A 14849-nucleotide genomic window follows, 5' to 3' on the forward strand; every position below is an offset into this window, starting at 1 on the left:
TGGATGTCTCTGGTGGTTTGGATTGGGGGAGCTGAGTTTAATCTGAAGCAGTTCAAAAGCAGTTTTCCAGAATGAGGCTAGAGAAAAAGAAACAGATGCATCTGTAGTTTAAAATTGACTCGCACTGCCTTTCTTTGAGAAGCTCTAAAGCTTCTGTGGAGCAGAGACTAGACATTTGGCTTGAAAGGGCTTCCACTGCGGGGGATATGACTTCTGTCATATCCTGAAAAACTGTCCCAGTTTAGCCAGATTGTGAGCCTCCAAAGAAAACCAGAGTAAATCTCATTTGCACTTGCCCAACAGAGTGTTGTCAGAGTTTAACAGCCAAACTGTGGGTCCATCCTTGACATGCATGACCACTGCATGACCCATCCCTATGGAGCAAAGGAGGGTGCAGCCCTGAGCTGCGTTTTCCTTGTGATGTGCTTAACCATGTGGGTCTGCTTTGGTCCTGGGAACCACAAGATAGAACATGAAGCACAGATTGAGGGAATACAGCTGAGAGGCACACAGAGGAAAGTTTCTTTTGCATTTCACCAATGGCCAAAACTGTAGCTGGATAGACCTACGGCATCAGGAGTCACTGGGCAAGGAGAAAAATCAATTAAGTAGATATTTGCCATCACAGGTGAAATAGATAAAATTCTTCCTTTAGTTCCTAATGTGAAACAAATAAACAAATAAATAAAGGGAATATTTTTCACTGCAAGCCATCAGAGACGTTTTTTGTAATCCCCAAATATATTACCTGAATGTGTTGTATTAGCAGGCTTCCAGCACAAGGCTTTAGAAAAACAGAGTGCTCATTGGCATGTGTTCAACACCCTTTCTGGGAAACATCCTGTCCTTTAACTGTCATTCAGGCTGTGTTTCACATCTTACCCTCCTCCCAGGAAAACAGCAGCAAGGCTTGTGGTATAAAGATACCTAGGTGTGCAGATGTGATATTTGGATATGGGGGACAACAGAAGAATAGCATGAGCGGTGTCTTGGAGCAACTTTGGAAAAAAATGGAGTTTCCAGCTGAACAAGCAAAACTGTATATGTCTTATGATAGAAATGATGTGCCTGAAAGAGAAGTTAACGCAGCCAGGTAGGCAAGAAAAATATGTTCAAAGGGATACATCAAAGGTATTCAGGAAGTGAAAAAAATCAAAGAGAAGAGCCAAAGGTGTTCGTGCTGGCATCAGAAGGCCACTGGCATCAAGGAAGCTGATGAAGCTTGTCAAATATCTAGAGATAAGTAACAGAAATAGTAGGGTTACCATGATCGAAACAGTAAGATTGCCACGAATGAAATATGAACAGAAATATGGGTCTGTGGGAAACCACAAGGAGAAAAAATAGAGCAAGGGTTGAAAGGCTGGTCGGTATTGAGCAAAAAGGGTATGACCGACAGCAATCAAACTTGTAGACATTGAGGAAGATGCTGTTTGTACCAGGCCTGGACTTCAACAGGGCCCCAGCACAGACATCTCCTCAGCAGATATGGGCTCTGATAAACAGGAGGATGGCAGCAAGGTTACAGTACATTGAATGTGCTGTTGATCTTCCTGTTATCCCAAAAGGAAGGCAGGCAAATGACCACGAGATGCCCAAAGTGAGAAATCAGAGGTGTTGGGCACCAACCATGCCTAAGGTTTATGGAGGCTGAAGTGAACAAGACTCTGAAGCAAAAACTCATCCCATAAATACTGCTGATTCTGAAAAGTTATAAAGGACTCATTCCAAAACCAGTTAATCATCGTCAATCAAGAGAATTCCATAAGCATGGAAGCAATTTTTCCTGGATGCAGTATACCTGATGCAAAATATCTGTAATCCTCAATCTCTTGGATTGGCTACTAAAGTACTTACTGAAGAAAGACACAGACCCAGATTCAGAGGAATGCTCAGCGCTGTTACAGTTCAGAGTGGTACCACAACAGTGTGGGTTGTCACATGGTCAACAGGAAACTGAAGAACAAGAAAAATCCTGACAAAAATGCGAGGAATCAGAGTCCCTGGGGACTCTAACATACAAAAAGCCAAGATAAGACAAATAATATGTGATTCAGGGACCTAAGAGTTGCTATTATGCATCCTTATGATAGGAAGCAAAGTTGCAAATGGTGGGCTTAGCCCTACCACCATGGAAGGCTGTTGTCAAATAGACTTGTCAGATAGATGCATACAATGAAGAAATAAGGAGTGCTTTCTCACAGCACCAGTAAAAATGAAGCTGGAGTGAGGCAGCCAACTTTTTTGGAAGGGCCTCAGACACAGACGGCAGAATCATGATGAGACTGTTGACGTAACATGACCACAGCGAGCAGACTTACTGCTGCTTACCAGCCGTGCTGCTGCTCACCAGCCATGCTGCTGCTCTCTCAAAGAAGACATTAAGACAAAACAGGCTCAGCATTTGTCAATTCAGCATAGTTGGACCAGTTAATCCAGAGATTAACTGGCTATTTCTACTTTTTGGAGGTATTTATTCAAAGTTCTGTGCTGCAGGGATGTCAAGCATGGATCCTGTTATATGGTGAGCCATATCAGTAACTGGCTTTTGGGACAAGCAGGCAAGAACAGCTGTGGTGCAGTACATATGGAGACTCTCATCATACTGTACCATCCACTCCAGGAGTGGATGATGGTGACCTCCTTGTTCCTGAGTACTTGCTGAAGGGTGCAGGCTTTTACTCAGTAATTAGAGAGAGTTTCTGCTCTCATAACTCAGTAGCCAGCAATAAAAGAGGCTAACCCACAGCTCTGGATCAAAACAGCCTGGGATGTTGAACTGCTTGAAAGCTGGCTCCTAGTTTGGTGGATGGATCTAATAACACCTTAACAAGCTGACTGATTACAGATGGGCAAACACAGTCCTGCTCAGCTCCCTTTCTCTGCTTTAGATGTTACTGTTAGAAACAGTGATTAGATCCCCATGCGACTACTCTCAAACAGTAAGAGCCAGTTCTTGTTTCTCCAGAGGCACATACCAGAGTAGCTGTTACCTCATGGGACTGAGCAAGCACCTGTGTTAGTGAAGGGTTTATATGCCTCTCATGGTGGGATGGAGTTAGGTGGGACTGGTCAGCTTCAGAGGCAGGGTGGGACCGGGCAGGCTGTGAATTCTCCCGCTGGGCAGGTCAGGTCCTTGTACTGCTGACAGAGCGTTTGCAGTCTAAACACGTAAAGGGTGGAAAAGAGAAGCATATGTTGTCTCCCAGGAGGATGTGAGACACGGAGAAATACCAGACTGGCTGTGAGATTCAGAGATTCAGAGAAATGGCTTTGCTGGTGTCAGTCAAGCCAGAAGCTGCAACTCTTAGAGAAGCTCAAGGAGCCACCATGCAAAGTAAGAAGGAGCCAATCTGGTGTGGACAATTCTCTGAGTGTGACAGTGGTGTAACTTTCACTTGACAGAAATTTCCCTGCTGAAGATGCTATTGTTTTCAATGCAATTATCTTTTACAAGGTTCCTCCAATCCACCTAATCATCTATATCTTAATGTGCTTTTCCTTTCTACGTTGTCACGTAAAATCCATTTCCTTTCAATTTACTTCAGATCTATCTGCATCCAGATTACTGCAACTTGGACGCACGGTAATTAAATGCGGTTTGTCTAAGTAGAAAGGCAATGAATGCTATTACAGCTTGTTTATGCTAGCAAGCGATGCAGGTTTCTCTGTGCCATCCTGCCAGCATGGCTTAGCCCTACCCTAGAGAGACTGTGTTTTAGGCCATATGCAGGCTTCACCATGAATTTAGTCCTTGGGCCATCTTCTGAGATAGATTGCTGATGAATGCCCCTTGGGTTTCAGATTCTGAGACTTTGGAATATTCATCCCACTAGGATCTGCCTCAGTAGTTCATTTTGTGCTGGCTCTCACCTGAACCTCCATTTCTGATGGAAATATTTAAGAGGCTACTGACGCCATCTGCATGGTTAAAAAGGTTACAAGGGTGTTCTACCCTTTGGCTACAATGCAGCCTTGTGCTAAATCCCTGTGCGACTGATGGGACTTGACCCTGGCCTTGGCTCCTCATAACACTATGCATTCTGGGAGCTTGTAAATCTGTACTCTAAATCCTGTTTCTTGTAGTGCTTTCACCTTTTGGATGCTACCGAGAAGCAAGTTGTTTGGTAGCAAGAGTCCTGGATGTCTTTAAATGATACAGAGGAGGTATTATGAGTGTGTGTAGGTCAAGCATGCACTGTAAACCCACCATTGAGAGCTGCTTTAAGAGTGATTCAAGAAAAGGTCAAGTGAGGGAAATTCACCTTTACAGAGTAAGGTTCAAACCTTGGATACTGTTACAGGGTGAATGGCATAGGGAAGCCTTGCACTGATTTACTTTGTATGTGGAAGCTGCTTCATGGGTCAAGAAATCTGGTAGTTCTTCTCAAGAAATCCTTTGGCATTGATGAGCTTTGTGTGGGGAGCCCAGGACTGGGAGAGCCACGGGGTCTGCTCTACAGTTTTTTTTAAGATACTTTCTTTGAAAGCCATGCTTTCTCTGATATAGGCTGAGCCAGAGAGTGTAGACTTTGAGACAGTCATATGACTATGTACAGGAAAGTGATTTTTGCCTTTAAAGATAATTTCTGAATCTCTGGATCCTTTTTATGTTCTGTTTCCCCATCAAGAAATCAGGGATGAGCGTCCCCAAACCACTTTTGGAGACCCCATGCCTAGCTGAGCAGCAAGACCTGGCTCATATCGGAGATGGTCTCTGGCCACAAAATTTAGGCTGGTCTGTTTGTGCTGGGATTGTCTGAATAACTACATATGGTGTCTGAGACTGCTTGTCTGTCTGAGACACCTTTGAATGCCTAAGAACCCCCAATGGGATGAGCTTAGAAGATGATCAACCATTCCCCCCATAGTTCATGTACTCCCCTGTTCTCACTCCTCCATGTCACCTTTTTAACCTCCCCTTCCTTTCCTCTTCCTTGTTTCTTTCTCCTTTCTGCAGCTTGAATCTAAAGTATGTGAAATTTTCATAGGTTTTGATAACCAGGATGGCTGAATCTAAACTCTCAAGCCTCTCATCAGTCCTGTCTTCTTTTAAACACTTCGCTAGATTAGTTTTATTTAAGGTCTCCTGAGCTTAGGTTTGCTTGGGGCAATTCAAGCAAGGTAAGAACTTGTGACCTGACTAATAGGACCTACCTGTTCAGAAGGTAGTCCTGTCCAAGTAAGGACTGAAAAAAATGTGTAGGACAGGAAGATTGGGACCAAATTCAAGGCAGGACCCCATCCTGCATTTGACCATCCTACAGTACCATGATTATCTTCAGGATCCTTCTTAGGATTGTTACTCTGGTGACAATCATAAGCAACTCCATTGAGATCAGTGGAACTGCTGTAGGTTTACCTTTATGTGTCTGACATCAAACCACAACTCTGGCTTTCAGGAAAACCGCATTTGTTTTGCTTATTGCCCCAGGGAACAAATCCTCCTCCCTCCCAAGATCATATTTATCTTGTCACATCGGCCCACTGGGGACTCACCATACAGAGAGCTTTCGTGTTCGGGTCAGAGAGACTGAGGCTTGAAAGAAGTTGGTGTCTGTCAAAGATCCGTTTCCTTCAGATCATAAAGATGTCAGTAAGAGCAGTTGCACTGAGCCAGACTGAACATCCATCTAGCCCAGCATCCCAGGTCAAGTGGGGGCCAAAACCAGATGCCTGGGGAATATCACAATAGTGGAGGTATATATGATGCTTCCTGCTAGAAGTCTGCTGGCCTTCAGCCATTTGTGGCTTGAGAAGAGCCTGAGTTGGAGGCAACTTCTACATGTTTAAAAACGCTCAGCAGATTTTGCTTCCATGAGCTTCTGTCCTTGAACTTCTGTAACATTTTTTGCTTTCGCAAAGTCCCAAGAAAGGAGCTCCACAGCTTTACTGCACATGGTGTGACGAGACACCTCCTTTTGTTTGTTTGGAACCTGGCAGCTGACAGTTTCATTTGATGCCTCCTGCTATCAAATTATATTGGAAGAGACAGGGAACAACTGATCCCTTTCCACCATCTCCTTAACTGGGATACGACGGCTTTCTGTAAAATCACCACTGACTCAGTCCTTTTCACTTAGTTTTTTCTTGTACGGAAGCTACTCCGTGCTGTGGGTTATCTTTGCTGCCATTCTCAGATGCTTGTGGACTTTTACTGTATTCTTACTGAAATACTGGAGGACCAGAGCTGCACATGGTATTCAGGATGCAGACTTACTTTGGTTTTATGCAATGGCATAATGATGCTCTCTGTCTTGTTCTCTGCCTGTTCTGTTCTCTCTACAATGGTAATAACATCTAACATTTCATTTTCTTTTTCCATGCCAGCAAGAACCAAGCTGATGTTATCATGAAACAATATATCATAACTACAAGATCTTGCTTCTTTGTTTGGCTCAGGACCTATCAGTTATATATGAGTTAGAAATGTTCTTCCCTGCATGTATCACCTTATCACTTTATTTAGATTGAATTTCTTGTGCTATTTTATCAGTCTTGCACAGCCCTTCTGCAATTTTTCATGGTCAGTCCTTGTCTTTATTATCTGGAATAACAAAAGTCCAATACAGGTTTGTGGCTCTGTCCTATAGGGGTCATTTCTGGGAAAGTCTTGAAGCCCGTCTTAAATCTTGAAATTGCTTAAATGGGCAGAAGACTCTTGATGTTGGGAATATTGAGTCTGAGATGTGGGTAATAGCGGTCTTTGAATGTTGTGTCTGCACACAGTTGAATTCTGCTGCCTCCTGCTCTGCTCTGCATGTCTTTTCTTTCTTTCTTTGCATTTATCTTGTCTGTGAGCCCGTACTGAGCTTTAGCCCTGGGGTTTGCAAATCTTTCTGCCTCTTCCATGCACAGAACAGTTTTGAGCAAGGAGAAAGACAGAGGACTTCTCTGGAGGATGGATGTTATATGACAAACCCCTTGTCTTTTGGTCCTTGAGCAAGCTGCTACTTCTGGCTGGCCGGAGCATCTTCTCCCCATCCACCCATACTAGCAGCTCTACCCAGCCATTCATATCCTTCTCCTTCCTTACACTTTCTGCTGCCATCTTTTCCCATGTTTGCTGCCTGCCTTTTCATGCGCTTTTTTTCTCATTGCTCCATCTGCATATGCCCCAGGTTCACATGTACATCCCACCACCCTCATGCAAAACCCTTCATGTTATGCCCAGTCTCTGGTTGATGTGGCCCCTCCACCTATGTGACCTGGCTTCTTCTGCCTTCCTTTCTTTCACCCTGCACTGCTTTTGCTTTGATTTAAGCCCTTCTAACGACACCTTGTTTCATGCCTTCTGCCAGGTCTCCTCTAAATTCTCCCCAGACCAGCTTTCTCTTCTCTGATCATCTTCATGTTTCAGTGAGGAACAGCAGAACAACTGTCACCTGTTGCTTTCCAAGTGACTCTGTGCCCTGATGCTCCAAGAGCTATCATTTCACACACAAATGTGTGTGTGTGTATGTGTGTGTCTGTAGGAGATCTTGGGAGGAAAAAGCACCGAAAACAAGGCGAGGAGTTGTATTAAATTGCTAAGAATACCTGAAGCAGCTGGGTGGGTGCGAGGAGAGTGTAACTTCTGTAACACCACCTGCTCTCTCAGGCCGATCAGGTAAAAGTCTGCATGGATTAGAGAGGCAGCGAGAGACTGGCCCTGTCACTCTGTCCCTGAGCTGGAGCACCAAGCAGCTCCCTGCGGCAGCAAGGACCGGCTGCACCACAGGGCATGGGCTGCCGGTGGTGGAGGAGGAGCAGGACCTCTGTGCAGTCGTGCAACTCCCAGGGACCTTGAAGGGCTGTGGGGAGGCCAGGAGGAGCGAGGGGCTGGAAGGAGGGGATGCAGGAGGGGAAGCAAGGGGCCGCTTGCAGAGCTGGGCTGTGAGGAGCTGGTGGAGAGCGGTGGTGGGCAGAGGAGCCTGCTCTGGAGGGACAGAGGAGTGGGCATCAAAGCGCTCAGCAGGGAGCTGGGAAAAAAGTGGCGTTAGCTAGTCCAACTTTGTGCCTATGCTTGTGTTTCTGAAAGTGGACAGGGGTCTGAGCTCTCTTTCCTTTTAAGCCTGAGTTATTCCAGCCCAGTGACTCAATTTATTTCTGTCTCTGCTCCTGACATTTCTCTTTCAGGTGGCTGCTGCCTGGTTTTGGGTGGGGCTGTGGGCTGGGGTGACTCATGTTTTCAAGCTCTTATCGGCATCAGTATGATGTTCTGCTTTTCTTTTCTGTCATACGGCATTCCGCTCCCCTCCCCTTCTTCCCCTCCCTCCGCCGGCTCCCAGAGGAGGCAACAGACGGTCCTGTAATTTGGTTCCATTCGCTCGACTGGAGCAACACCTGCCCCCCTCTCTGGGGACGGGAGGGTCTCATCCCAAACCGTGCAAGGAGCCAAAGACGAATCTGAAGCCCACATGCAAATAGAGCCCAGGATAAAACAACACGGCCATTCTGGGCAGGGAAGGCAAAATCCGTCACCAGGGGAAGAGGCAGGAAAAACAAAATCGCCTCAGAAGAAATAAATAAGAAGTGCCAGGAGATTGCCTTTTCCTTTTGGGTCAGTTGCTATTGCGGTTATTGATCTGTCCCACCCTGGAGAATAAACTGAGAGTACTGAAAAATAATGGGTGATATTAGAACACATTTATTCACCCTAAAAGGACTGGGTTAATTGGGTTACAGGATAGCTAGATGGATAGATATGTGAATAGATAGATAGAATGTCACTGGTATTTCTTCATGGCTGTATAATGGAAAAGATCCATTTCTTTGTTGAATTTCATATACAGCATCCTCTTCAGCTCCCCACTCCCCCATCTCTCTCTCTCTCTCTCATACACACAGACTCTCTTTGCTAGAAATACAGCAAAGATGTCAGATCACATCCAAGACCCTCAGAATTTCTCTGCTGTAAGTATCAGTGGTAACACCCTACCTGGCTCACCCACTTTTTAACACAAGCAATAAGACACTACTTTGTGGCTGGTGAGTAATGTGATCCTGAATGCACACGTACCATGCACTTTGCTGGTGACTGACGGTCTATGTCTAGAAATCCTTCCTTTTGTATACACATATCTAATAGCAGCATAAATGCATGTCTATATTTCAGAATATTTTATGCTCTAGATCCTTTAATTTCTTAGGAAAGTACATGATACTTACAGAAAGTTTCCCCTTAGCTGTACAGTCCCGTGGAAATCAGTACATTTATTTGTAGGAGTTACTTTTGGCTTGCTGTCTGTCCTCGTTCGCTGTAATGGGGACAGGATCTGTTTCCAGGGTTCAGATGAATGCGTTAGGTGCCCTGTTTCCTAATGATACCGATGTGAATGTGTATTGCACCCAATGTCCATGTAAGTCCATATAGGTCTGCCAATGTGTCTTAATAGGTGTTATCACCTTATGCTAAGGGTGCACTGGATATCCCTTGTACTGGGTTATTCTAGATCTATCTAGATCTATCTAGATCAGTGGAAGTACTTCCCCTCTGTGAATGCTGGAGGTTTCCATGCAATGTTTTATATGTTGAATTGAGTCAGGCTTAAAGCACCTCTTTTAGCCTCAGCTAAAGGTCCAGAGGTAGTGCTCTGCCTTCTCTGTCTTTGAGTACGCCTTCTTTCATGGTTTGTAGGATGAGCTCCTCTTTAAATGTGAAAGAAACGTATCTGAATGTAGCTTTAATCTTAGCTTTAGTCCCTAAAAAACCCAGGTAATATTAGCTCTGCATTTCTTCCCTGCCAATTGTTGGATTGGCCACGTGTGATACAAACTTCCATTGAGCAGTTCCACCCCGTTCTTCCTATAATATTGTCATTCAAGGTCATTCGTTCCTGTATCGCTGAGGGAACATAGACGTAGGCAAAGTAACTTTGATTATATAATTAGACTTTATTGCTATCCAACGCAGACTTGCAATGAGGTGGAGTTAAAGTTGTTTACCCGTTCGTCATAAATCCAGACTTTTGAGCACTTAGCCATGCAGCCTTTTTATTGCATTGGCCTTGTAGCTTGTACATACTACACAGATCTTTCTCAAGAATAAAAAAAAGGGGTGGGATGGGGGAGCAAAACCTACATTTTAACAGTCAATGACTGCTAGATGAGAATGAGTTTCCTTCTTGGTGCCAGCAGGAAAAATAGAAGTGGTTGGGATGATGATATTTAGGTGAGAGGATACAAGCAAGGTGGTGAGTGGATGGAGGTGAGACCGGGCTTGTAGGGAGAAGCAATTTCTTCCATCAGATAAATCTCTGGAAGAAAAGGATGTATCTTCAGGTCAAATGCCCTGACCCTTCTGCAGGTTAAACTTGAGACTTGATCCTGTGGATACCACCAAAACCAAAGCCCTTCCTGCCCTCTCTCTGAGTGCGACCAGGCTCTCTGTTGTCTCAGGGGATGAAGGGAAGGGGATGACCCAGAGGATATTCTTACTTCCAAACCTGAGCTGTTCCCACACATCTCCACGCTACGCTCTCCTGTGTTCACGACACAGGGGGCTTGCTTCCTCATTGCTTGGACACGGGATCCTGTGGCTGGGAACTCAAGACCCTGGGTGAATGACCGCTGCTCAGTCCACAGCACCTTCACTGCATGGACCTAGCTTGAGCATCTCAGCCTGTGACCTGATGTGTTTGCATGACCCCCAGGTGGGGGGAGTGTGGCCAGGGGGGGATGCTGGGTTCATACCTCCTTGTCCCACAGCCCGTGTGCTTCAGTCAACCGCCAGTGACTGCAGCCACCGTACGTTACAGTAAGGTAATGCAGAGCACTCTCTTCCCTAAAATGTGCATTCCCACGCTCAAGAAGGAAACAACATGTTAATCTTTTTATTAACTAAGTTCTCCCGCATGTTGGTAGCATGAAGGCTTGCTGAATTACAGGATTTATGATATCGCTCAGGCAATTAGCATCAAACTCAACCCAGTGTCTAGGTGTTGACAGAACCTAAGAAACAAGCCTCTGTCCCAAAGAAAACCAGTTCCAAAGTTGGTGGAGTTATTTCAGCCCTGAAAGATGCAGGATTTGAAAACTGTGCATCAAACTACCAAACCTGCACATGCTCCCTTGGGACATGGGAAGCATGCATTGGTAGAAAGTGGAATTAACAGCCTCTCTGACAGGTTTTCTGCATGGAGCTTTTCAGCTGGTCAAGCCCACACTTAATTAAACCACTGTGCAAAGTGTCAGCCATAAAAATGGGAGGGGGGGGAAGGGTTTTATCTCTCCAGCAAGTAACAATGGACAAGGCAGCCACCCGAGTCAATGGCGATATTCAAATTATAGGTAAAATTAACCCCTTGCGGTAAACAGGAAAAGGATTTAATGAATGGGATGGCACAGATGTCTCAGGTTACTCAGGTAATAACCTGTCTGTTACTGAGTCTTGGTCTGTGCCGTGTTTCAAATGGCAAGCTTTGGCAGTGAGGCAGCCATACTCCTTTGTATAAGGAGTTTCGAAAGGTATAAGAGGTTTTCGAAAACAGGGAAAGGGCCCAAGATTTTTACTTGGTTTCAGTAGAACTGGACCTGGCCAGAGAGGGTCAAAACTGAATTAAAACCAGAGAAAGAAAATCCAGTGCACTCAGGCAGGACGAAACGTGTACATTTTGGTCGGACATATCGAAGAGCGATGTGGCAAAACAGGTGTTTGCAAGCACCGGATTTGATTTTACAGCCCAAACTTTGAAACGTGCGACCAAGTGCCAGTCGTGATGTGACCAGGAGAAACTGGCAGTAATGGTCCCGTGCTCCCTGTGCATTTGAGAGAGAGCAGCTGGAGCAGGGGAGCTGCGGTGTAGGGACTGCAGTCTGAGCCTCCCTAGGAAGAGGCAGGTAACCTGTTGAAGCTTTCCCACGCACGACTCGAGAAGCCTTTGCAATCCTTATTCATAAGGGCATCGCATCTCCATCTTACAGAAAGACCAACAGGGAAAAATAATTAGGAAAAAACAGCTTTTATTTCATACTTTTATTTATATGCAAAACAGCTCACCATTCATGAGAGATATGAAAAACGCATCAGATAGAAACCAGATTTATCTATTTTCACTACAAAATATTGCATTATATAAAGCAACAGAGACACACAAAAAAAACCCTGAAAAAGACTAAAATCTTTGGATAGCAGATGTGTTTTTTTCTTTTTTCTCTTTCGTCCCTAAAATGCGCTTCTTGTTTTAAGAGATTCACAGCAAAGAACATGAAACATTTTCAGGTTATAGAATTTTTTTGGTTGTCACAAAGGAAAGCAGTCCTGGATTTACTTTTCTTTCTTTTTTTTTTTTTTTTTTTTTTTTAGGAAAAAGGTCCTTTCCTAAAAATATACCACACACATACACGCCCACGCTCACTCCCACACACATGCATGTATACACACACGCACATATACACCCACAAAGAAACTACTTCCCTTATAAACGATTTGCAAAGTACTTTTCAGACATAACTATAGATCAGAATAACAACAAGTTTTAAAAAAACTCTCCTAGTTAAGTGCTAGTGGTTGTCGATCCCACACGAGAAAAGAAAGAAAAAAGGTCAAGAACAAATGCCTTGATATATATAAAATATATAGTTATAAACAGGGAGGAAGGGGAGGTTTGTGGTACACAAGTGCAATATAATTGGAGAGGAAAAAATAAATTAAAAAGAAGGCAAAGGAACACTGTATTGATCCCAACGAACACTCATAAAGTTAAACATAATATTCCACAGGAGAAAGTGTAAACACCCGACTATAGAAACCAATTGGCACAAAGTATCCAAAGTAAAATTGCCACCACTCTGAAAAATAAATAAATCTTGAAAAAAATAAATTGTCAACTCCTTCTACCATAAATAAAAAATAGTTATTTTTAACTGCACCCATGGGTCACACGTTTAAGGTCACAAGTAGATGTTTTTGGATATATATAAAGGGGCACTTGACAGCCTGAAGAAACAATCCGGTTTTACACTTCTCTTCGAAAAAACGGGCTCCCGGCCGGCCGCACCGTCACCGTGCGGGACAACCCCCGGGGTGGGGGGGACGGTACACGCGGGACAGAGACCAGGACGGCGGGGACACCCCCCCACCACCACCACCATCCACCCCCCCACCCCCGCCCGCCCCGGGGGAAGCCGCTGCCCGCCGGGGCCGGACCCGGGGCGGCCGGCCGGACAGACGGGCAGACGGAGCCCCGACGACGGGGACCGGAGCTCCGGCGGGGGGGGGGTCCGCCGGGGCGGTCTGGTGGGGTGGGGAGGTTGGGGGGGGGGGGGGTGGTCTACACGTCCAGGACGTGGTTGAGATAGGAGATGTAGCAGATGGCGAGGCGCAGGATCTCGATCTTGGAGAGCTTCTTGTCCGGGGGCAGGGTGGGCAGCAGCTTGCGCAGCTCGGCGAAGGCCAGGTTGAAGGCCTCCACGCGGATCCGTTCCCGCGTGGCGTGGGCTGAACGATACTTGGCCGTGGCTCGTCTCCTCCTTCGTTTCTCTTCCCGGCTTAACGGCGGCGGGTGCAGACCGGGCCGGCCCCCCCCTCCCCGCACCTCCCCACCGCCGCCGCCTCTTCCACCGCCGCCGCCGCCGCCGCCGCCCCGGCCCTCCCCGCCGCCGCCGCCGCCGCCGCCGCCGCCGCCGCCGCCGCCTCCCTCCGCCGGCTCCGGATCGGAGACGCAGCAGCTGAGAGCCTGGGCGTCCGCACCGCCCAGGGACTCCGGGTCGGAGGGGGCCGAGGAGGGGTGGTCGGAGTCGGCAGCTTGGTCCGGGCTAAGCATCATCTTGGAGGGGGGCGGAGGAGCCTTCCCGGGATAGAGAAGGAGAGAGAGCGGGTCAGAGAGCGGGCTGGGGGGCAGGGGGGGTTAAAGGGGGGCAAGGCAGGGACACGGGCAGGGACACGGGGACATGCCGGTCCCCGCCGCAGCCCCGCTCCCCCCCTGGCCGGGGCGGCGGGAGAGCCGGGCGGGCGGCTGCTCCTTCGGGGGGGGCTAAGGAGGGGGGGAGAGAGCCCCGCCGGGGGTAAACGATGCCCCGGCACTGGCCGGTTACCGTCCCTTTTGCAGCGTTTGGCGGGAGAGACTTCCTCCCGTTATTCCCCGGGCTTGCTTGGGTGTAGGAACAGGCCCAGGAAGCAATGAAAGAATATCTTTTTTTTTCCAGACAAGCTAATATCCAGCGGCTCGGGGGTTTTTCCCCCCTCAGTTTTAATACCGTATTTCTTGCCCTGCCAATCTCTGCTTAACCATTTCTCTTTCGGTAACGCTCTACGGGATCCGGGCTACAGACATGATGCTTTTAAACATACAGCTCAAGGCTTCCCAAGCACAGCAAGGCCAGTGGGGAAATTTATTTCCCCAATCCAAACTACGGGATCTGATGTATCTGCTGGGCTCTCCCCCTGCTCTTTTCTCTGCGCTCCTTCTTTTTTCCTTTTTTTTTTTTTTTAATTTTTTTTTTCTTTCCTGCTGCTAATTGTGCGGGTAGCGATTTGCCAGCGATCAGTTGCGGATGTTGGGAGAGTCTCCGTGGTTTTTTAAGCGTGGGATTCAAAAAGAAACAAAACCCCATAGCAGCGGCCGAACTTTTCCATTCCTTTAAATTTTCCCTCCTCTCCCCTCCCTGCGTGAAAAAGGAGGGGGGGGGGGGTGTTAGGGGTGGGTGGGTGGAAGAAAGGCTAAATAAATAAATAAATGCGGACGTGCCTTTCAAAAGAAAATTGAATCGTATCTTCTTGCGGCCTCACAGAGCACCATCTGTCATGTAGACAGCAATACAAATCCGAGCGCGTCCGTGGACATGCCGGCATGTAATAAAACAATACATCAGGCAACTAGTGAATAACCTTGGACACAAATGTGGGGGAGTGTGTGTGTGGGGGGGTG

General features: G+C 46.7%; 1 protein-coding gene across 2 annotated transcripts; it reads right to left on the bottom strand.

Annotated features, from left to right (window-relative positions):
* Positions 1–13253: 13253 nt before the first annotated feature.
* Positions 13254–13748, bottom strand: NHLH2 (nescient helix-loop-helix 2). Of its 2 annotated transcripts, XM_075034775.1 has the most exons (2): positions 13598–13748; positions 13254–13507 (listed from the first exon to the last, which is right to left on the bottom strand). In XM_075034775.1, the coding sequence occupies exons 1-2, from the start codon at positions 13746–13748 to the stop codon at positions 13254–13256; spliced, it is 405 nt and encodes a 134-aa protein (XP_074890876.1). The 2 variants fall into 2 exon arrangements, with proteins under 2 accessions (XP_074890876.1, XP_074890875.1); XM_075034774.1 differs by having other exon boundaries at positions 13254–13748.
* Between the last annotated feature and the right edge of the window lie 1101 nt (positions 13749–14849).

Source organism: Buteo buteo, chromosome 8 (assembly GCF_964188355.1).
Source record: "Buteo buteo chromosome 8, bButBut1.hap1.1, whole genome shotgun sequence".
Lineage (NCBI taxonomy): Eukaryota > Metazoa > Chordata > Aves > Accipitriformes > Accipitridae > Buteo > Buteo buteo.